The 24,266-nt window shown below is 43.3% G+C and overlaps 1 protein-coding gene across 2 annotated transcripts in view; it reads left to right on the top strand.

Moving 5' to 3' along the window:
• LOC126086017 (myeloid cell surface antigen CD33-like) overlaps window positions 1-24,028 on the top strand; it is a 48,108-nt gene extending 24,080 nt beyond the window's left edge. The window contains exons 2-7 of one of the 2 annotated variants that reach the window (XM_049901978.1): window positions 11,728-11,867; window positions 11,936-12,319; window positions 12,533-12,811; window positions 18,520-18,616; window positions 20,152-20,233; window positions 21,542-24,028. In XM_049901978.1, the coding sequence (XP_049757935.1) occupies window positions 11,834-11,867; window positions 11,936-12,319; window positions 12,533-12,811; window positions 18,520-18,616; window positions 20,152-20,233; window positions 21,542-21,733 (1,068 nt within the window). In that variant the 5' untranslated portion in view covers window positions 11,728-11,833 and the 3' untranslated portion in view covers window positions 21,734-24,028. Of the gene's footprint in view, window positions 1-11,626; window positions 11,868-11,935; window positions 12,320-12,532; window positions 12,812-18,519; window positions 18,617-20,151; window positions 20,234-21,541 lie in introns of those variants that run through there. The other variant, XM_049901977.1, reaches the window with a different exon arrangement.
• The last annotated feature ends 238 nt before the right edge of the window (window positions 24,029-24,266 follow it).

Genomic DNA, 24,266 nt, shown 5'->3' with positions numbered 1-24,266 from the left:
ATCAACACTCATGAAAGCAGCAGTCAAGAAACCTAAAGAGAGAGGGAGAGCCAACATGGCACTATAGACAGAAGCACTAAAACATTCCTTCCACAGAAAAACCTGAAAAACTAGGTAAAACAGAGTCAAACGTCAATCCTGGACCACTAAGCATCAGATGAAGAGATAAAGAACTCAGTCAAGCACCGAATGAAATACAAAAACTAACAGAGAACAGAGAGCAAGGAGAGAGATGTGCACAGGTACCTTATCGGCTAAAGGTTCAGTCACCTTGAGCTCCTGTCGGAGATTGGCAGACAAGAAGTATGGGAAAGCAGCTTCATGGAGCTCCCAGCAGGAGACAAAGCACCCAATAGCCAGCAATATATGGTTTTCCACCCCCTACATTTCCTTCCCCCCAGTTCAGCCTCCTCTGCTTCCCACCTTGGCCAGGATTTGCCCCGCCCACACTAGCCAGCTCTCTGAGTGCGATTTGTTTCTGCTGGTGTTCCTTTTTTCTGCTTCTCTTCGTTTCTTCCATATGTCTCACCACCTCCCTCGCCTTTCTATAAAACACCTGGATCCGAGTGCCATCTTTGCTTCTCCTTGAAAGGCGGTGAAGCACTTTTTGACTGGGTAAATGCCTCCCAGGCCCACACGGCAACGCTGGTGAGATCCCTGGGGTTTTTTTTGTTTTGTTTTGTTTTGCTTTGCTTTGTTTGTTTTCTTTTTCTTTTCAGCACTAGAGAGCCCCCTCTAGCCAGGCTGTACTGCTCATCTTAGGGGCCACTTCCCTAGGCTGTACCGCCAAGTCTGTGGGATCCTGGGGCATTTTTTTTTTCTTTTTCCTTCTTGTTTTTCTACATTTCTCAGTTTCTCATCTCTCTATACTTACCTTCTTTTCCTGTCTCCTGAATACCTTGCACTGTGTGACATCTCTACCTCTTCTAGCCAGGCTGTACTGCGCTGTCTGGGAGCCACTGACCTAGTCTTGGCAGCTGCACTGGTGGGAACCCTGGGGGCTTTTCTTTTCTTTTTCTAATTTTTATTTATTTATTTTTCTTCTTCCATTTTCCTTTTTTCCCCTTTCTGTTTTTCTCCATTTCTTGGAGTCTCATCTCTCCACTCTAATGTCAGGCTACCTTAGCCCTCTTTTTATTTTTTGTTTGTTTTTGGCTCCTGTTTCTCTCTCCTCTCCTCTTTCTCATACCCATCTTAGTTCCACACATCACAATCTTTCCCTTCTTTTCTGCCTACCTGCACTGTGCTCTGAACATCACAGCCCTGAGCAGCACAGGCATGGCCTACCAGATTCCTGGCCTGCCCTGTTAACCCTAGTATGTGCCACAACCAACTCATCCCAGCCCCTCCCCTTCTGCTGGACCTGCCCTGTAGCACCATAGCAGAGTGTCTGGCCCTGCCCATTTGACAAGGAAGTGAAAAGTATTGTGCCCACACACAAGCAAACAACAAAGAATGCACAGTACGCCTGCTCAGGCATAACCAAATAAAACAAAAAGCAGGTAGAAAGAAACATATTTATACTCACTAAACGAAGAAAATAACTACTGAATGTCCTAAAGACAACAGAAAATATTAAAAAAAGAAAAAACAGAACAGGATGGTTCCAGTAGGTGTCCAAAATAAAACACCAGATGACTCTCCATAAGGAATTCAAATCTCTAATATACAAAGTTATCCAAGAGTTGAAGTAAAAGCAGAAAAAAATGAGGGAAAAAATACAAATTCATGGAAAAGGCAGACAAAAAATCGAAGAATTCAGGAAAATAATACAGGAACAAAATGTCAAAATAAATTCACAACTAGAAATCAGACAAAAACAACAACTAGAAATCAAAAAGAGGAACAACAAGATTTCAGAAATGGACAGTGTTGTAGAAAGGCTGTCGTAGCAGGTTGGAAACGTTGGAAGACAGGATCAGTGAAATTCAAGACAAACACTTGGATACAACTCTGTTTGAGGAAAAATTAGAAAAAAAGAAAGAAGAAAAAGCAGGAAACCCTGAGGGTTAGGTGGGATGCAATCAAAAGCAAAAATCTGCAAATGATCAGAGTTCCAGAACAGGCAGAGAAAAAAGAAAACACAGAGAGGATCATTAAAGAATTGCTGGCAGAAAACTTTTCTAATATCATGAAAGATGAAAAGCTGACCATCTAAGAAGCTCAACAAACCCCATATAGGGTAGATACCAAAAGAAAATCACCAAGGCGTATCATAATCACACTCACTAAAACCAAAGACAAACAACGAATCCTGAGAGCAGCTTCAAAAAAATGAAAAGTCACATACAGAGGAGAAACAGTAAGACTAAACTCTGATTATTCGGTGGAAACTACGTGGGCAAGAAGGCAATGGGGTAATATATATAAAACCTTGAAAGAAAAAAATTGCCAACAAAGAATGATATATCATGCAAAACTCTCATTCAAATATGATGGTGAAATTAGGGCATTTCCAGATAAACAGAAATTAAAGGAAAATGTAAAAACCAAACCAAACTTTCAAGAATTATTAAAGAGAGTCCTTCAGCCTGGGAACAAACAACATCAGATGGCAGCCTGAATCTAGGATGCAAGATTGTACATAACCATATACCATCCTAGGAAATGAACTCTCAAAGACTATCCAAAACCAAAAGAATTACAATAGGGAACCAGAGAGGTTAATCTGTAAGTGACAGGAACGCCAGAACAATAAAAGAGGGACTAAATAGTGCAGGTATACAGCTTTCTAAAGGAGAGGAAGGCAAGGCGATACCAGGTAATAATAGACACATTCAAACCTGGGCAGATAAGGGTAAATTTCAAGACAACCACAAAGAAAGTTAATGAACCTACTCACCGAAATAAAGAAGAGAAACATAAAGTCTTGGTAAAAACAAAAGAAATTTAAAAAATTCATAAACAAAAGGAATTTTGCAACGGAGACTAAGTGGAACAAAGAAAATGTCAGCACCACAAAAAAAAAAAAAGTACTCTAAAATGACACCAATAAACTCACACCTATCAATAATGACACTGAATGTAAATGACCTAAATGCACCCATAAAGAGAGTGACAGAATGGATTAAAAAAAAACAGGGTCCATCAATGTGCTGGCTACAAGAGACACACCATAGACAAAAAGATGTCAATTTATTAAAAATGAAAGGATAAAAAAATATATATCGAGCAAACAGCAACCAAAAAAGAGCAGGAGAGGCAATGCTAATCTCAGATAAAATAGGCTTTAAAACAAAATCAGCCATAAAACACAAAGAAGGGCATTATATAATGACTAAAGAGATAATTCACCATGAAAACATAACCTTAATAAATATCTATGCACCTAATGAAAGGGCTCCAAAATACATGAAACAAACTCTACCACCACTGAAAAGAGAAACTGACAGTTCCACAATAATAGCTGAAGACTTCAGCACAGCACTCTTGGTAAAGGACAGAACACCTAGAAAGAAACTCAGCAAAGATACTGAAGATCCAAAGCCCACAATCAGCCAACTTGACCTCATAGGCATATAGAGAACACTCCACCCAACACCTGCAAAGTACACATTCTTTTTCAATGCACACGGAATGTTCTCTAGAACAGACTGTATCTTAGGCCACAGAGCAACCCTCAACAAAAGCCAAAACATTGAGATAATACAAAGTATTTTCTCTGACCACAACACTATCGAGGTAGAAATTAACAACAGGAAGAGCAAGAAAATGAAACCCAATTGCACAGAAACTGAATGTACCCTGCTTAAAAACCTCTGGGTAATAGAGAAAAATCAGGGATGGAATTAAAAAATTCCTAGAATCAAACAAGAATAAAAGACACATTGTACCAAAACCATCGAGACACAGCAAAGGCAGTGGTGCACAGAGATCAATTTATAGCAATAGATGCACACATAAAAAAGAAGAAAGGAACAAAGTCAAAACATTAGCTACCCAACTAGAATAGAAAGAAAACAGCAAAAGAAGCCCACAGCCACCAGAAGAAAGGAAATAATAAAGATCACAGCAGAAATAAATGTAATAGAGAATAGAAAAACAATAGAAAGAATCAACAAAACCAAAAGTTGGTTCTTGGAAAGGATCAACAAGATCGACAAACCACTGGCGAAACCGACAAAAGAAAAACAGAAGAAGATGCAAGTAATCCAAATAAGAAAAGAAATAGGGGCATTACAACAGACTCATCTGAAATAAAAAGGATCATAATAGAGTATTATGAAAAACTATACTCCAACAATTTGAAAACCTATCAGAAATGGACAAATTTCTAGAAACACACTACATACCCCAAAAAAACATACCCAAGCTACCAGAAAATTATATTGAAAATCTGAACAGACCTATAATAAGAGAAGAGATCGAAAGGGTTAAAAAAACAAAAACCAAAAAAACTTCCAACCAACAAAAAGCCCTAGCCCAGATGGCTTCAGTGGAGAATTCTACCAAAACATTCAGAGAATAGCTTACACCAGTACTACTCAAGTTATTTCAGAACATGGAAAAGGAAAGGACACATCCAAATTTATTCCATGAAACCGGCATAACCCTAGTACCAAAGCCAGGCAAAGACACCACAAAAAAAGAAAATTACAGACAAATATCTCTCATGAATATAGATGCAAAAATTCTCAACAAAATTCTGGCATCATATAAAAAAAAATAATACGCCACAACCAAATAGGATTCATACCAGGTATGCAAGGATGGTTCAACATTAGAAAATCAATCACTGTAATCCACCACATAAATAAAAGGAAAGAAAAGAATCACATGAACATTTTAATTGACAAAGAAAAGTCACTTGACAAAGTCCAACACCCATTCCTGATAAAAACTCTCAATAAATTAGATATAGAAAGTAAATTTCTCAACATAATAAAGGGCATGTATGCAAAACTACAGGTCAACAGCATTCTTAATGGAGAGAGGCTGAAAACATTACCCTCGAGAACAGGAACAAGCAAGGATGCCAAGAAAAAGAAATAAAGGGCATGCAAATTGGTAAGGAAGAAGTTAAATTGTTCATATTTGTGGATGATATACTATACATAGGAAACCCAAAAGACTCCACGAAAAAACTACTGGAGCTAATAGAAATATTCAGCAGATTAGCAGGATACAAGATAAACACACAAAAATCAGTTTGATTCCTATACACCAATAAAGAGAACGATGAAAAGGAAATCAGGAAAACATATATAATAATAAATGGCCCCCCCAAAAATAAAATACTTAGGAATAAATCTAACCCAGCATTAAAAGCCCTATACAAAGAAAACTACACAACACTACTTCAAGAAAGCAAAAGAGATAAACATAAATGGAAAAACATGCCATGCTCATGTATATGTAGACTCAACATTATGAAAATGACAGTTCTACACAAAGCAATTTACAGATACAATGCAATCCTATTCCAAATTCCAACAACATTCTTTAAAGATATGGAAAAACTAATCATTAACTTTACATAGAAAGGCAAGCAGCCCTGGATAAGTAAAGCCCTATTGAAGAAGAAGACTAAAGTAGGAGGACTCGCACTACCTGACCTCAGAACCTACTGTACAGCCATGGTAGTCAAAAATAGCCTGGTACTTGTACAAGGAAAGACACATTGACCAATGGAACAGAATTGAGAACCCAGATGTAAACCCATCCACCTACAGTCACCTGATCTTTGACAAGGCCCCAAAGTTCACCAAATGTCAAAAAGACAGTCTTTTTAACAAACGGTGCTTGCAAAACTGGATGTTCATCTGCAAAAAAATGAAACAGGACCGATACCTCATGCCATATACAAAAACTAATTCAAAATGGATCAAAGATCTAAATATAAAGCCAAAAACTATAGAGTTCATGGAAGAAAAAATAAGATCAATGCTAGAAGCCCTAATACACCGCATTAAGAGGATACAAACCATAACTAAGAACACACAAACTCCAGAAGATAAGCTAGATAACTGGGATCTTCTAAAAATTAAACACTTACGTTCATCAAGTCTTCACTAAAAGAGTAAATAGAGAACCTACAGAATGGGGAAAAAAATGTGGCTATTACATATCAGACAAATGTCTAATCTCTAAAATATACAGAAAATCCAACACCTCTACCATAAAAAGACAAATATTCCAATTAAAAAATGGGCAAAGGAATTGAACAGACACTTCATCAAAGAAAACATTCAAGCGCCCAACAGACACATGAGCAAATACTCACAATCACTAGCCTTTACAGACATGCAAATCAAAATGACAATGAGATAGCATCTGACCCCAGCATTACTGGCATGAATCAAAAAACAGGATTTAACAAATGTTGGAGAGGCTGCAGGGAGATTGCAACTCTTATGCACTGCTGACGGGAATGCAAAATGACAAAACCATTTTGGAAAATGATATAGTGCTTCCTTAGAAAGCTAGAAATAGAAAGGTCACGTGATCCAGCAATCCCACTCCTAGGAATATATCCTAGAGAAGTAAGAGTCATGAGACGAATAGAAATATGCACACCCATGTTTATTGCACCAATGTTCACAACAGCAAAAAGATGGAAACAACCTACATGCCCATCAACAGATGATGGATAAACTATGGTACATACACACAATGGAGCATTACACAATACAGAACAATGATGAATTGTGAAGCATCTCATAACATGGATGAATCTGGAGGGAATTACGTTGAGTGTAATAAGTCAACCACAAAATGACAAATAATGTATGAGATAGCTACTGTAAAAACTCATGAAAAAGGTTGCACACAAAAAGAAACAATCTTTGGTGGTTACGAGGGAGGGGAAGTGTAGGGATGGAAAAATAGTCAATAGATAAGTGGTAACTATGGAAACCCTGGTGGCTGCTAACCAAACGATCGGCAGTTCAAATCCTCCTGGCGCTCCTTGGAAACTGTATGGGGCAGTTCTACTCTGTCCTATAGGGTTGCTATGACTCAACGGCACTGAGTACTGGGCATGGTGAAGGGTAAGACAGTACACAATACTGAGAGAGCCAGCACAACCCGTACAAGGCAAGGTCATGGAAGCTCCATAGTCACATCCAAACTCCCTGAGCGACCAAATTGCTGGGTTGAGGGTTGTGGGGACCATGGTCTCGGGGAGCATCTAGCTCAATTGGCATGACATGGTTAGAAAGAAAATGTTCTATATTCTACTTTGGTGAGTAGCGTCTGGGGTCTTAAAAGCCTGTGAGCAGCCATCTAAGGTACTCCACTGGTCTCACCCCTTTGGGAGCAAAGGAGAACGAGGAAATCGAAAGATACAAGGGAAAGATTGGTCCAAAGGACTACCACAGCCTCCACCAGACTGAGTCCAATACAACAAGATGGTGCCTGGCTACCACCACTGACTTCTCTGACAGGGATCACAACAGAAGGTCCCAGACAGAACTGGAGAAAAATTAGAACAGGATTCTAACTCACAAAAAAAAGTCCAGACTTGGTGGCCTGACGGAGACTGGAGAAACCCTGAGAGTATGACCCCCAGACACCCTTTTGGCTCAGTGATGAAGTCACTCCCAAGGTTCACCCTTCAGCCAAAGATTAGACAGGCACATAACCAAAACGAGACTGAAGAGGCACGACAACACAGGGGCAAGGACTAGAAGGCGGGAGAGGATATACAGGGAACCCAATATCGAGAAGGGAGAGTGTTGACATGTTTTTAACCAATATCATTAAACAATATGTGTGCTAACTCTTTAATGAAAAACTAGTTTGTTCTGTAAACCTTCATCTAAAGTACAATAAAATAAAAAAGAGAAAATTTAAAAAAGGAATAAAAAGACGAATTGCATTGGGCAAATCTCCTTCAAAAGACCTCTTCAAAGTGTTAAAAAGCAAAGATAACACCTTGAAGACTAAGTGCGCCTGACCCAAGCCATGGTATTTTCAATCGTCTCATGCATGTGAAAGCTGGAGAATGAATAAGGAAGACTGAAGAAGAATTGATGCCTTTGCATTGTGGCGTTGGTGAAGAGTATTGAATATACCATGGACTGCCGAAAGAATGAACAAATCTGTCTTGGAGGAAGGTCAACCAGAATGCTTCTTAGAAGCAAGGATTGCTGGACTACATCTCACATACTTTGGCATGTTATCAGGAGGAATCAGCCCCAGGAAAAAACACCATGCTTAGTAAAATAGAGGATCAGTGAAAAACAGCAACACCATCAATGAGGTGGATTGACACAGTGGCTGCAACACTGGGCTGAAACACAGCAATGAGTGTGAGGATGATGCCAGTCAGGGCAGTGTTTCGTTCTTTTGTACATAGGGTCACTATGAGTTGAAACTGACTCAATGGCACCTAACAACAACTAACCTGTTGCTGTTACTGGGTGTCATTGAGTCTACCCCTTGTGTTACAGAGTAGCCCGGCTCTACAGGGTTCTCTTGGCTGTAATCTTTATGGGAGCCCTTGGCCAGGCCTTCTTCAGCTGTCCCACTGGGAGTGTATGTACCAGCCACCAACCAATCTTCTGATTAGTGTATGAGTCGGACTTGGGTTAGAGTTTTTTTGTTTTGAGAACTTAACTATTATACTACTACAGCTCCTATAGTTGTCATAGTAGTTGTTGTTGTTATGTGCCAGCAAGTCAATTCTGACGCATAGTGACCCTATAGGACAGAGTAGAAGTGCCCCATAGGGTTTCCAAGTCTATAATCGTCACAGGAGCTGATCGCCAGGTATTTCTTCCATGGAGCTGGTGGTGGGTTCAAACCAGACCTTTGCAGTTATCAGATGAGTATTTAACTGTTGTGCCACCAGGGCTCCAAAAGGTTGAAAAATCAATGTTCACTCTAAGTAACAGTTTCATGATGTACATTCAGATAATCACATAATATCACGAATTTTAAACATTCAAATATTCATTCCTTTACATGTTGTTGTGGTTGTTGGGTGCTGTCAGGTCGATTCTGACTATAGTGACCTCACAGAACAGAGTAGAACTGCCCCATAAGGACTCCTAGATTGTAATCTTTAGAGGAGCAGATTGCCAGGTCTTTTCTCCCATGTAGCCACAGCTGCGTTTGAACGGCAGTCCTTTCAGTTAGCAGGTGAGCACTTAACCATTGCACAAGTAGCCTGTTAATTTCTAATTTCACTTCTTCCCCTCAAACTCTGGAAACCCCGGTGGCACAGTGGTTAAAAGCTACGGCTGCTAACCCAAATGTCAGCAGTTCGAATCCACCAGGAGATCCTTGGAAACCCTGCGGGGCAGTTCTACTCTGTCCTTGATTACTTGAGTCAGGACTTGTTGCATTACATCCCACTTTAACTAATGCCAACCTGTGTATCAAACTAGTCCAGGGATATCTCAGCTTCCGTTCTCTGGTCAGTTCAGACCCCAGCTGCTTCCACACAGCCCTTTCTCTCACCCGGGTAGGTCAGTGGGTGCCGGCCTCAAGTCAGGGAGTTTCTATGACTCCCTCAGCTCCAGAACAACCGCAAGTTCCTCTGATTGCCACGCTTCCCTTTCCTCCGGCCATCTCAGAGTGACCCATCTGGGGTTTGTCAAGTGCCTGCTGTGGGCCAGACAAGGTCTTCTCTGAGCCTTTTTCTTGGGTGAACACTTTTGATGACCCCCTCAAGCACAGACATCACTAGTCCCATTTAACAGCTGAGGAATGCCAGCCGCCATCTAGGATACAACTCTTGGTCCTCACTCATCAGAGCAAAAGAGAAAGAAGGAAACCAAAGTCTCAGAGAAGAAGCTAGTCAACAGGGCTAACAGCCTACACAAGCCATGGCCTCATCTACCCTGAGACCGGAAGAACTAGATGGTTCCTGGCTACCTTGACCAATTACTCGGATAAGGGCCGCACTATATGGACCCTGCTAGATCGGGAGAAAAAAGCGAAACAGAACTCAATATCTTAAAAGTCCACACTTATTGGACCAGTTGAGACTGGAGGACTCCCTGAGACTATTGCCCTGAGATATTCTTTAAATCTTGAACTGAAACTACCTCCTGAGGTCACCTTTGAGCAAAATAACAGGTTGGTACACAAAATTATATTACCCATGAGTTCAATGCTCCCTTAAAAAACCACCTATATGAGACCAAAAGGTCAACAATTACTCCAAAGCAAAGATGAGAAGATAAGGGGGCAGGGAAACTAGAGGACTGGAAATGGAAGAGCCAGAACACAATTAAAGAGAATGTTGACATGTTGTGAAAAATGTAACTAATGTCACTGAATAATTTGCACAGAAATGATCAAACGGGAACCTAATTTGCTGTGTAAACTTTCACCAATAAAATATTATTAAAGGAAAAAATGGCTGAGGACACTGTGCCGCAGAGCGTAAGCTCTCTCTGCCTAAAACAGCACAGTGAGGATTAGGGAGTCAGGCTCAAGTTCCAAGCATCTGCCTTCAGAGCCCCACCCCTGACCTCCTCACTGGTCCACCAGCAAAGCCCACCTCCTGATGAGGAAGTCCTGGCGCAGTGTCTACCACCAAGAGCTTCTCTCTGAGGGCAGGACTTAGAATGGCCACTTGGGCCCTGCCCTGGAGACACAACAAGACATCCACATCTTAGTCTGCAGAGAATGCTCACCTCCATCTCTGCACTAGATTGTCCCACAGACTGAGGGACATTCAGTATTATAGTTCCTCTCTGTGACCTGGTGACAGAGTCAATAATCGCTCAGCTGCTAACCAAAAGGTCAGTGGTTCAAACCCACCAGCAGCTCCATGGGAGAAAGGACCCAGAGATCTCCTTCCGTAAAATGGTTACTACCTTGGAAACCCTATGTGGCAGTTCTCTGTCACATGGGGTTGCTATGAGTTGGAACTGACTCTATCGCAATGGGATGGTATGTTACTAGTGAGATCCCTGGGTGACAAAAGTGTTTTTTGCTTGAGTATTAACATATTCATTGGCGGTTTGAACTTACTCAGAGACGCCACGGAAGAAAGGCCTGGCAACCTGCTTTAGTAAAGATTGTTATTGTTGTTGGGTTCTGTTGTACAAATTCCAACTCATAGCCACCCTATAGGACAGAGTAGAACTGCCCCAGAGGATTTTCTTGGCTGTAATTTTTAAAGGAGCAGGTCACTAGGTGTTTCTCCCTAGGAGTCAATGGGCGAATTCAAACCACCAACCTTTCAGTTTGCAGCTGAGGGCTAAATCATTTCACCACCAGGGCTCCATTCCTAGAAAATTCTATGGAGGAGTTGTACTCTGTAACACATGGGTTGCTGTGAGTCAGAATCGACTGGATGACAACAGGTTTGTTTTGTTTTGATTAATGTGACCAGTATTGTGACTCCATGTATGCAGAATAGAACGGTCATAGCCTCCTCTTTGACTCTGTTGCCCAGCAAGTAGTAGAAGATGCTCATGTTGTGGTTGTTGGATTCATTCATTCAGTCAGTCAGTCAGCCAGCCAGTCGGCGGTACCTCCCTCATTCCAGGGACACTTCCCCATCTTGCATGCCACATGGTTCTTCCTCAGGCCCCTCCTGAGTCCCACGCCAGGCAGGACTGGCCCTCCTGAGCATCTACAAGCTGTAACCCACAGAGCCTGGTCAGCCAGCGCCTGCTTTCCTGGAGTGAACAGTGGTGTGTGAGGTGAAGACAGAGAGCCAGGAGCTGGGGGTAGGATCTTCCTCTGCTGTGTGTGACCCCATTGGGACTCCATCTAGAAAGAAGAAGTGGTTTCCCTCCGGGCTCTGACAGCGTGTGGTGTGAGGTTCTACTTCTGCGGTTAGTCACTTTTCTGACCTCGTCCCTGAGCTTCCTGTTGGGGCTCCTTTTCAGTCCTCTGACACCAGGGCCCCGTGCTCCTGACTCCAAAGATGCTGCTGCTGCTGTTGCCCCTGCTGTGGACAGGTGAGTGGCCAAGGGGATGGGGCAGTGGTGCTGGGGCTGGACCTGTGGCTGACTCTTGTTTCCTACAGGGTCCCTTGCTCAAGATAATGAATTCCGATTGCAAATGAACGAGTCAGTGACAGTGCAAGAGGGTCTGTGCATCCTCGTGCCCTGCTCCGTCTTCTACCCCCGGCAGGGCTGGATTGACTCTGACCCAGCTCAAGGCTACTGGTTCCGGAGTGAGTCCAATTACTTCTCCGACGCTCCAGTTGCCACAAACGACGCAGGCAGAAAAGTGCGAGAGGAGACCAAGGGCCGATTCCACCTCGTTGGAGACCCCCGAGATTATAACTGCTCCCTGGACATCAGAGATGCCAGGATGGCAGACAAGGGATCATACTTCTTTAGGATCGTCAGAGGATCTTACGTGTTATATAATTTCAATCATTACCAGCTCTATGTGCACGTGACAGGTAAGGATTGGGGTCAGGGAGAGGCCACAGGGGAGGAGGGTGGTTCCTAGGACAGGGTTGGGGTAGGACCCCCTCCTCCTCATCGTGGGAGGGAATGAGGGGAACAGGATGCTGGGGCTGGCTGGGGATGAGTCAGCCTGACTGAGACAGAAGCTGCTTTAGGGAACGCCTAGGGATTCCAATTCCAGGGCCTTGGTTTCTCTCTCTCCCCAGCCCTGACACAGACACCCAACATCCACATTCAGGGGACCCTCGAATCTGGCCACCCCACAAATATAACTTGTAAGGTGCCATGGGCCTGTAAGAGGGTGATGCCTCCCACCTTCTTCTGGATTGGGGTCGCCGTCACATCCCTGGGCTCCAAGACTCCCAACTCCTCAGAGCTGACATTCACCCCAGAGCCACATCACCATGGCACGAACCTCACCTGTCGAGTGACCTTCCCTGGAGCAGGTGTGGCCACAGAGAGTACCATCCAGCTGAATGTGTCCTGTGAGTCTGGGGAGCGACACTTGGGTCTCTGAGGGCAGTGGGTGTTGTGGGAAGTGGGGCAGGGCCTGAGATGCTTGGTTCTGGGTCCTGGAAGAAGGGCCTGGTGAGAAAGAGGGCACTAGGCTGCACTTCCTTCCTATTTCTCTAGTTTCTGAGGGAAAAGGGCTGTCATGGATTAAACTGTGTCCCCCCAAAGTACGTGTCAACTTGGCTAGGCCATGATTCCCAGTATTGTGTGATTCTGCACCATTTTGTCATCTGATGTAATTTTCCAATGTGTCATGAATTCTACCTCTAAGATGTTTATGAGGCAGGATTAGAGGCACTTGTGTTAATGAGGCAGGACTCAATCTACAAGATTAGGTTGTGTCTTAAACCAATCTCTTTTGAGATATAAAAGAGAGAAGTGAACAGAGAGACATAGGGACCTCATACAACCAAGAAAGCAGTACCAGGAACCTAGTGCATCCTTTGGACCTGAGATTCCTGAGCGGATAAGCTCCTAGACCAAGGGAAGATTGATGACAAGGACTTTCCCCCAGAACTGACAGAGAAAGAAAGCCTCCCCCTGGAGCTGGCACCATAAATTTGGACTTCTAGTCTTCTAGACTGTGAGAAAATAAATTTCTCTTTGTCGAAGCCATCCACTTACTGTATTTCTGTCATAATAACACTAGATAACTAAGACAAGGGCCAACACCCATCTTCCTGCCACTGAAATTTCTGTCTGTCCAGATGCTCCACAAAACATGACCATCAGTGTGTTCTGGGAGAATGGCACAGGGAGGGAGGAGCTGCTCCTCTCTGGGGCTGTGGTGGACATGAAGTCACTGACCCTCAGAGCAGAGATGGGGTCTCACAATTCAGAAGGGAGTAGGTTTCAGTTAAGGTGTGGGGACAACAGAGGTAGGAAGTCCCCCACTCACTCATCAGCCTACAACTGGCTTCCCCTCAGCCCTGACCTTGCTATCACCAAGGCCATCCATGGCCTTCTCCTTGCCAAGCCCAGTGCGTCTAGCTGTCACTAGTGCCAGGGCTCTGTTCTCATCCCAAACCCTGCCCTCATGCCTCTCAGGAGCTGGACCCTAATCAGTCCTTTAGTTTGGTTTTTGTGTGGGTTTTTCTTAAAATGTTTTATTGTGCTGAAAATATATATAACAAAATATTTGCCAATTCAGCATTTTTTTATGTACAATCCGGTGATACTGGTTTTTTGTTCCTCATGTTGTGCAACTATCAGTTTCCAAATAATTCCACCACCATTAACAGAGACTCAGTGCCCCCAAGCTAAGACTTCCCCATTTCCCCTCCCTCTCACCCCTGGTAAAAAAAAAAAAAAAACGTAGCCACCGATTAACTTAGATCTCTATATGTTTGTCAGTTTCATATTAGTGGGATCATACAATTTTTTTATGACTGGCTTATTTCACTCAGCACAATGTGTCCATCATGACTCTGTGCCTTTTCAATTATGGATATACTATAAATTACTTAATTGATTCTCCATTGGTCGAAAATTATACTGTTTCCAATCTTCTACTGTGATGAATAACTTGTACAAACATTTCTCATTTGTGTGTGTCTATCTATAGAATAATTTGCTAGAAAGTTTAGATCAAAGAGTATATTTGTAATCCCTACAGATATTGACAAATCGTGCTATTTACACTCCCATCAGCAATGTGCCTATTTCCCTTTTAAAGATAATTCGACTTTACTGATATCATCAGTGAATTCATTGTAATTTAAATTTGCATTTTCATTTTGTGAGTAGGTTGAGTACCTTTCATTGTGTTTAAGAACCATTCTTTAAAAGTCTGTTGACATTTTCTTAATGATTTGAAGAAGTTCTTTTCACATTAAGGAAATTAGTTGTTTGTTAATTGAAAAGATTTGTTTCCAGCTTGTTGGTGGCCTTTTGACTTAGTGTATGGTCTTTTTGCTAGGCAAAAAAAAAAGTGGTTTTATTTTTATTTAGGTGCATTCAGTGGTGCGCTGGAGTCAGCTGTCACCAGTTGGCAAGAGCCAATTTTGTGCATCTTTTCCCAACTCTGAGTTCAGTGATTTCAAATCAAGTGCTTGAAATTGGCCATGATGGGAATGTTTACACCATGGAAACTGGCAAATGCTACAAATCAGAGGGGTGTTTTTTGTTTGTCTGTTTTAATGGCTGTTAAACATCTAGCAGTAAACCCAGAGTCATATCTAAGGAAAATAGTACCTATGGCAAGCACAGGCAGTGAGAGTAATGAGTGCCCAGGGACAATCTCTAAATTGTACATCCCCCCAATATCAATAGACGTTGATAGCAGTGATGTGCCAGTAGAAATGCCTTCCCTCCCCTCATCTAGCTGCCTCAGTCAGACACCTTTCAGATTTTTGGCATCTCAAAAGGTCATTCTGTGCCTCAACTGGAGCCTCCTTGGACTTGTGCCTGGAGGAAAGTGTCTCCCTCTGCCCCCACCAGATTGGGAATTCCAGAACACTTAATTGTGCTTATGGGAAACTTTTACATAGACCAAGAGGCAGTTGTTCGGAAAGAACAAGGGAATACTGATTGGTTTAAAGTCAGGAAATGTGTGTGCCAGGGTTGTATCTTTTTACTGTACCTACTCAATCTGTATGCTGAGCAAATAATATGAGAAGCTGAACTATATGAAGAAGAATGGGGCATCAGGATTGGAGGAAGACTCATTAACAACCTGCATTATGCAGATGCACAACCTTACTTGCTGAAAGTGAAAAGGACTTGAAGCTCTTACTAATGAAGATCAAAGACCACAGCCTTCAGAATGGATTGCATCTCAACATAAAGAAAACAAAAATCCTCACAACTGGACCAATGAGCAATATCATGATAAATGGAGAAAAGATTGAAGTTGTCAAGGATTTCATTTGACTTGGATCCACAATCAACAGCCATGGAAGCAACAGTCAAGAAATCAAATGACACATTGCATTGGGTAAATTTGCTGCAAAGGACCTCTTTAAAGTGTTGAAAAGCTAAGATGTCACCCTGAAGACTAAAGTCACTTAACCCAAGCCATGGTATTTTCAATCGTATCATATGCATGTCAAAGCTGGGCAATGAATAAGGAAGACCGAAGAAGAATTGACACCTTTGAATTGTGGTGTTGACGAAGAATATTGAATACTCCATGGACTGGCAAAAGAATGAATAAATCTCTCTTGGAAGAAGTACAACCAGAATGCTCCTTAGAAGCAAGGATGGCGAGGCTGCGTCTTACATACTTTGGGCATGTGGTCAGGTGGGATCAGTCCCTGGAGAAGGACATCCTGCTCGGCAAAGTACAGGGTCAGTGGAAAAGAGGAAGACCCTCAATGAGGTGGATTGACACAGTGGCTGCAACGATGAGCTCAAGCATAACGATTGTAAGAATAGCTCAAGACTGGGCAGTGTTTCATTCTGTTGCGCATAGGGTTGCTATGAGTCGGAACCGACTCAATGGCACCTAACCACAACAACAACTGCCCTCACCTCACTACGCTTTTTTGTCTACCATGTTTGAGGAGGGCATTGAGTCATACTTGGTTAATAGGAACTGCTCGGTGGCGTCCCCCCAAGTGGCACCCAGGGCATGTGCCATACTGATCATACCCTTAGATACACCTCTGAGTAAACCACTGGTTGCCTTTATCAGTCTTTTTTTAATGCCTCTGACTTTCCTCACTCTAGCATTACTTTTAAATTTTGCCACAATTTCATCTAGTAGCAACATCTCTGTTGTTGTGAGGTGCCATCGAGTCTATTTTCAACTCAAAGCAACCTCATGTGACAGAGTAGAACTGCCCCATAGGGTTTTCTAGCTATAATCTTCACAGAAGCAGGTTGCCAGGTCTTTTCTCACATGGAGCCACTACCTGGGTTTGGACTGCAGACCTTTAAGTTGGCAGCCAAAGCTTAACTGTTGACCATCAGGGCTCCTTAGCCTCATCTCTAAGCACTTCCAAACGTACCAATTTACTCAAGCCCTACACAGGACTATGGAAACCCTGGTGGCGTAGTGGTTAAGTGCTATGGCTGCTAATCAAAAGATCAACATTTGGAATCCACCAGGCCCTCCTTGAAAACTCTGTAGGGCAGTTCAACTCTGTTCTATAGGGTCTCTATGAGTTGGAATCAGCTCGATGGCAAGGGTTTATTTTTTATTTTATTTTTTTTTAATAGGACTATGATCATGCAAGGCCTTTTTAGCTTTCAGCTGTAGGTCCCCCTCCTGTACCTTTTTCCCATAATGTCCTTCCATGCCAACATCACCCTATCTGTTGTTCATGCTCTACTTAAACCTTTCCTCCTCCATGAAGCTCTCCCTGCCCTGATAGTCTCCACAAACTGCCCATTTTCAGGACTTCCTCAGGGCGAGTCCATCACTAAAGGTGTCATTTGGCCTTGTGAGTATCTGCTTTTGAGTGTCTCACTCATGAGACTGTGAGCAACTCAGACACAGCTAAATTAAACAGACCTCAGTGAACTGTTGTTGAAAGACCAAATGGCTAGATTCTTGGAGGTAAATCTGGGATCCAAGTTGGCAGAGATAGCCAATACAGGAGGTATAGGATCCAAGAGAAGTCAGACAAAAGCACATGGGCCTCTTGGAAAAATGACAGTCTGCTCCTGGCCCTGTTCCCTTGGGACTGAACCCAGACAGTACGAACCCATCAACAAATGAAGAGAAGAGACAAATCTATGTGTGGTGGAAGGAAAAAAAGACAGAGGCCCTAAGCTGGGTCTATCTGGGCTTAGCTTTCTCTCCATCTCTCCAGGACCTGAAGCCCTGGGCAATGGCTCATTTCTTCCAGTCTTGCCAGTCCCTGTGTCTGGCCTGTGTCTCCAGCAGCAATCCCCCTGCCTGGCTGAGTTGGGAATGGGGAAGCCTAACCCTAAGCTCCTCGCACCCCTTGAATCCCGGGGTCCTGTAATCACCTCGGGTGGAGCTGGGGGACAATGAAAAGCACATCTGCCAAACTCAGAACCTGTTGGACTTCCAGGAAGCCACTCTGAGCCTCTCTGTGAAGAGTGAGTTGGGGGAAAGACATCTAGCAAGGTGAGAGGAACCTGCTGAATCTTTTCTTTCTACACCACCCCCTCTCACCCCTGCCAGCTGCTCAGGCCCTTCTGATCCTGGGAGACCAAAGTTCTGCACTGCAGCTGCTCTGCCCAAGCCTGGCCAGCCCCTTACCTACACTGGCAGGTTGGGGACAGGCTGGTGGAGGGGAACAGCAGCAACGCCGCCTTCACGGTCACATTTTTCTCAGCTGGGACATAGGCCATCAGCTCACTGAACCTCAGCTTAGAGCTCAGCTCTGGCCTCAGGCTCAGCTATGATGCCCAGAATGCCCATGGGAACCAGAGCGTCACTCTCCTGCTGCTGCCAGATCAGGTGGAGGGTATGAAATTTGATGCCTAAGGAAGGAGATGACATGATTCTGGATCCTAGGAGACACTGAAAGTATGAGAAACGGGTCTGAGCCCAGGGCAAGAAGAGACTGTGGTTCAGGGTTCTGAGTCCTTTGACTAGAGAGCAAGTTGGGGGAACAGGGGGCTGTAGTCATATATGGTGGGGGGGGGGACAAAGGGGCCCTTGATGGAAGTGGGCACACACGTGGATCATGGATTTGCAAAGACTGCAAGTTCAGATGCCTGATTAGGAGGACTGAGGCTCACTTGAATTCTCACTTGTCTGCAGGGGAACCAAGGACCTGGTCAGGAATAGCTCAGGGTGCCTCCTGGGGAGCCGGCATCACTGCCCTGCTCACTCTCTCCTTCTGCCTCATCTTCTTCACGTGAGTGTTGGCCCCAATTTGGTTGAAGGCTTGCAGTGGTGGTCATAGTAATAGGCACAGCTCAAAGGATCTCCAAAACCTGATGCCCATAGCTGTAGGAACTTGGAAATGTGGTGAAGTTTGGGAAGAGTGTAGCTAGTCTAAGTAACATCAAGAATTTAGCCTCCTTGACCTTGTTGGTGTTGGCGTTGAGGCAGTCCTTGACCGTACAATGGAACAAGATGCTGCCCTGTTCTGCACCATCTACGTAATGCATTGGGGATTGGACCACTGTGATCCATAGGGTTTTCATTGGTTGATTTTAGGAAGTAGATCACCAGGACTTTCTTTCTAATTCATCTTAATCTGAAAACTCTACTGAAAAACCTGTTCAGTATCATAGCAACACAAAGCTTCCATTGATAGTTGGTGGCTGTACTTGAGGCGCATTGACTGGGAGTTGAGCTTAGAAGGCGAGAATTCTACCAGTGAGCCACCAGTGCCTCTTTGATTTTATTAGAGATCTATTTCCCCCATCCTGCTCATCCTGATTTTTTTAATGCCTAGCATGCACACACACAGGTACACATCTCCACACCACCACCACCACAGTGGTGACGATGCCTGGCTTCTGATAACTACGGCCCTTATTTTGTCTAAACAGTTCACCAGCTCTATGATTCTGGGCAAGTCATTTAACATTTCAGAGGTGTCATTTTTCTTCCTGTGAAAGTGGGACAATACTATCTATTTCATACGTTTAAAACACTGTGCAAGCAATTACTGTTATTATTACCGTTCAACACTCATAAAGATTATGTCCTGATTTTACATCTTAGACTCCAAAATAACTCAAGTGAGGTACTGGCATTTTGTAGCTTCAAAACCTTAAGAATCCATTCAAAATTTATCTTGAAGAGGATAAATACTAAGATAAACACCACACAGGCAGACTCCAAGAGTATGGGGGCATTGGTGGTTCAGTGGTAAAATTCATGCCTTCCACGTGGGTGATCTGGGTTTGATTCCCAACTAATGCACCTCATGCACAGCCCCCACCTGTCAGTGGAGGCTTGTGTGCTGCTATGATGCTGAACAGGTTTCAGTGGATATTCCAGACTAAGACGGACTAGGAAGAAAGATCTGGTGACCTGAAAATCAACCAATAAAAAGTCTATGGAACACAACCGTCAGCTCCACAATCATGGGGATGATGCAGGCCCAAGCAGCAATTCCTTCCATTGTGCACAGGGTTGACAAGAGTTGGGCGCCAACTCTACAGCAGCTAACAACAACGATAGGCTCCGTGATGAGGTGCATACTCGGGCAAGGACAAAGAAGAAAAAAAAGAATTTAGCCTCCTGCCATCTCAGCCAGGGGTAGGATCTGTTGCCAACCCCTGGCTCCAGCTGTGGAGGAGGAGGGTGCATCTGTTTTGTTCATGGTCTGAATCTAGACAGCAGCCCTCACTTCCCTGGTTCAGTCACCTTTTCTAGGTGCCTAACAGAGACCCAGGCTGGAAGAGCAGGTTGAAAGACTCTGCTCTCTTTGCTCAGAGTGAAGATCTACAAGAAGAAAAGAGCTGAAGCAGCAGCAAGCATGGATGATGTCCATCCTGTGTTGGGTACCTCCCCCCAAGTGAGTGATGTGGGCATCTTTTCATCCAGTGTCCCACCTGGGCATCTCCCTGGGGATGGTCCACAGGACCATATCAGGAACTCAGCATGTCAAGAACTGAGCTCCAAAATTTCCCCCAAAATTTGTCCTTCCTGCTGTGTTTCCCACTGCAGTCACCCAGGCCAGTGATCTGGGACATTTCCTCCCCGCCTTCCTCTCCCTCATCTCCAAGAGCCAGTAATTCACCAACCAACCAGTTGCCATGGTGTTGACTCTAACTCATGGTGACCCCATAGGTGTCAGAGAAGAACTGTGCTTTGTAGAATTTTCAGGGTCTGGTTTTTTTTTGAAAGTAGATTGCCGGGCCTTTCTTCTGGGTGGACTCGAACCTCCAAGCTTACGGCTAGCAACTAAATGCATTAACTGTTTGCACCACCCGGGGACTCCTAGGACTTATCACACAATTTCATAATCACAGGCCTGTCCCCCACCACACCATGAGCCCGTTGTAGGCAAGGGCAAGTATAATTCGTAACTCTGTGATTCTCACTCACAGCATTCTACTTCTGTCCAACAAATTACCATTTGCAATTACATATGTATTTTTTTTGACAATGTGATACTGTCTTCTTGCCCTGATTGTCTGAGGTCAGGAAACCTACCTTATTTGTTTATCATGGCGTGCCCCAAGCCTGGATACAACCTAGGAAGAGTTACTTAACCTCACTCAGTCTGTTTTCACATCTGTAAAATGGAGATAGCAGTTATATCATCCACGGAGGGAAGTATAAGAATTCAGGGATTTAGTAATAAGTACTGGCAGTAACCATTAAGTACTCCACTACTAGCCAAAAGGTTGATGGTTCAAACCCACCTAGAGGCATTTTGGGAGAAGGCATGGTGATCTGCTTCCAAAAGCCTTAAATACCCTATGGAGCAAAAAAATGGAAATGGGTTGTGGTGATGGTTTCACATGATGAAATTAACTAATGTTGTTGAATTGTAATGTAAGAAATGTTAAAATGGCAAATGTTTTGTTGTACATATTTTTACCACAATAAGAAAAGAAAAACCCTATGGAGCAGTTCTACTCTGCACACATGGGGTCACCATGAGTCAGAATCAACTCGATGACAACTAACAAAAACAGCAGGCCATTACAGTGATGAAAATTTGTTAAAGGTGTGAATGAATGAGTGAATCCTCAGGAAATATGTGTGGAATGGATAAATGAGTAAATGTCCATCAGCCACAAGTTCACTTGAGGACACTTGCTTCCTTCTTTTGACCCCAAAAGCATGCTCTGACCCCCTCTGTCATCCCACTCAGGGTCACCTGAATGAATCCTGGTCAAGCAGCCCCTCAGACTACCCAAGCTCAGAGGCAGCAGCCCCCACCTTGAGTGACGAGCAGGAGCTTCATTATGCCTCTGTCAGCTTCCAAGGACCGAGGCCCTGGAACTCTCAGGGGCAGGAGGTCACCAATACAACTGAATACTCAGAGATCAAGATCCGCAAGTGAAGACTCGTCCAGAGCCCCAGCTCTGGCTGGGGCCCAGTGAAGGCATCTCTGAGGAAAATGTGCCTCAGGGACAGATTCTTGAAGAATAGTCAGTTCTCTGGCCAATGGAACGTGGAGTTACTTGAAGTGTGCATTAGTTTCCTGTGGCTGCCGTAACAAGTTACCACATACTAGGTGACTTAAGACAATAGAAATTAATTATTTAACAATTCTGAAAGCTGGAAGTTTGAATTCAGTGTTAGCAGGGCCATGCTCTCTCTGAAGTCTTTAAAGAAAAATCCTCCTTTGTCTCTTCCAGCTTTTGGTAGAGCTAGGCATTCCTTGGCTTATACCAGCATAATTCCAGTCACCATCTTCACATGGCTATCTTCCCTCTGTGTCTCTGTCTCTTCTTCTCTTCTTATGTTGAGTTATGGCCCTCTCTACTCGAGTATGACCTCATGATAACTAATTGCATTTGCTATTTCCAGATAAGGTCATATACACAGGTACTGGGGGTTAGGACTTGAACATATCTTTTTGGAGGACATGACTCAATCCATAACTAAGTGGCTGAAGGTCACAGTTAGAGACTCCTGAGCTTAAATATAGGCTCAGCTACTTATTAAGGGCATTACATCAGAAGCCACTTCACCTCTCTGTGCCTCAGTTTTCTCCTCTGTAAAATAGGCATAATATAGGTGTTCATTATGTACATCGACAAGTGGGAAAATGCAAAATTTGTGTTGTTAAGTATATGTCATGTGTATAACTCTTAACCATGTTTATCTCAACAAGGTGGAAGAAATTTTCAGCTTTTTACTATACTATACACTCGTATTTTGCTTGAACATCTTTAAGATCATGTGCTGTTTTTAAAAGTAAATATTTTTTTAAATGTAACTCTCTGGTTGGAAAAGATATTTGCAGTACATATATCTAACAAAGACTCATATACAGAATATATAAATATCATACAAATCGGTAAGGAATACACAGACAATTCAGTACAAAAAGAGGATATTCAAATGGTCAATAAAATATGGAAAGGTGCTCAACTTCAGTAGTTGTCAAGAAAAAGCATATCAAAAATAGCAATGGCCTACCACTACACAGCCACCAGCCTGGCTAAAATAATAAAAATAACATTAAAAATATCAAGGGTTGGTGTGGATATGGAACTACTGGAACTCTAGTATACTTCTGGTGGGAGTGGGAATTGGTACAACCACTTTGGAAAATGTTTCTGATTCTCTACTAAGGCTGAACATACAAGTTACCAGTTCCACTTCTAGGTGTGTACCCAACTGAAGTGCATAAGAATGTTCACCAAACATATACAAGAAAGTTCATAGCAGCACTAATCCTAATAGCTGAAATATGGAACCTACGCAAATACCCATCAATGGCAAGATGGATGAATAAATTATGGATTATTCAGTCAATGAAAGAGGAAAATAACAATTCAACACAACATGTATGAATCTTACAAACACGATATTGAGTTAAGTAATCAGGGCTTTGAACCTGTTCAGACTGGTTCAGTTATGGCTCACAGAAACAAAGGCAGCTCTTGTGTTGCATAGCAACTAAACCTGCTGCCTGTTGGATTTTGACCTGAATAGGAAACAGGCAACGCTACCCCACTCAAAGATGGCGGCTGACTGCATAGCCTTGAATGTATGTTGCTGTCCACAGTCTTGCCAGTAATTCAGTCTCCCACATCAGCTCCAGAAATTTTGCCACACTATGCCAGAGGCCTGGTGAAACTTCCAGGAGTCTGATGCAGGAGACTGAATTATTGGCAGGACCGTGAAGAGCAACACACATTGAAAGCGGCTCTGTCAGCCTCCATCTTTGAGAAGGGCACCACTGCCTGTCTCCTACTATGGTCAAAATCTGATGGTCAAAAGATTTGGTTGCTGTGCAACACATACTCTGACCCTGTTGCCATTGACTATGACTGAACTGATCTGAACTGCTTTGAAGCCCTGTGTTGTTACGATTGGCCATGGCTGAACCAGTCCAAAACAATATGAAGCCCTGAAAGAAACCCAGACACAAAAGAGTACATACTATGTGATGCCATTGATGTAAAGTTTTAAAACAGCCAATATTAATCCTTGATATTAGAAGTCAGAGCACTGGTTACCATTGGATGGGGTTAGTGATTGGAATGGGGCCAGGAGGGGGACTTCTGGGGGCTCTGGTAAGGATCTGTTTCTGGATCAGAGTGCTAGTTGTTCTGAAGTGTTCGCTCTGTGAAGCGTTTTTAAGTAAAACATTCAAGAGTAAAAGCTTGTGCCCTTTTCTGTATCTGTGCTACTCTTTAACAAAATTTACATAAAATATTTTAAAGATTATTCCTGTGTCTAGCCCTCCAGGGCAGAGACTGTGCTATGTTCAGCCCTGTATTTTCAGTGCCCAGCCTTCCTCTGAAATGACTTGAACTTGATTCAGGTGGGGATAATACCTCCAGGCTCTGCTGATGCCTCCCAGGTCATGTTCCCAGCCCAGACCTCTCTTCTAAGCCACAAATCACTATTCCTCCTGA

The sequence above is a fragment of the Elephas maximus genome, chromosome 11, assembly GCF_024166365.1.
Source record: "Elephas maximus indicus isolate mEleMax1 chromosome 11, mEleMax1 primary haplotype, whole genome shotgun sequence".
Taxonomy (NCBI): Eukaryota; Metazoa; Chordata; class Mammalia; order Proboscidea; family Elephantidae; genus Elephas; species Elephas maximus.
Note: the sequence above shows the minus strand (reverse complement) of the source record. Positions and strands in the feature narration are given on the sequence as shown.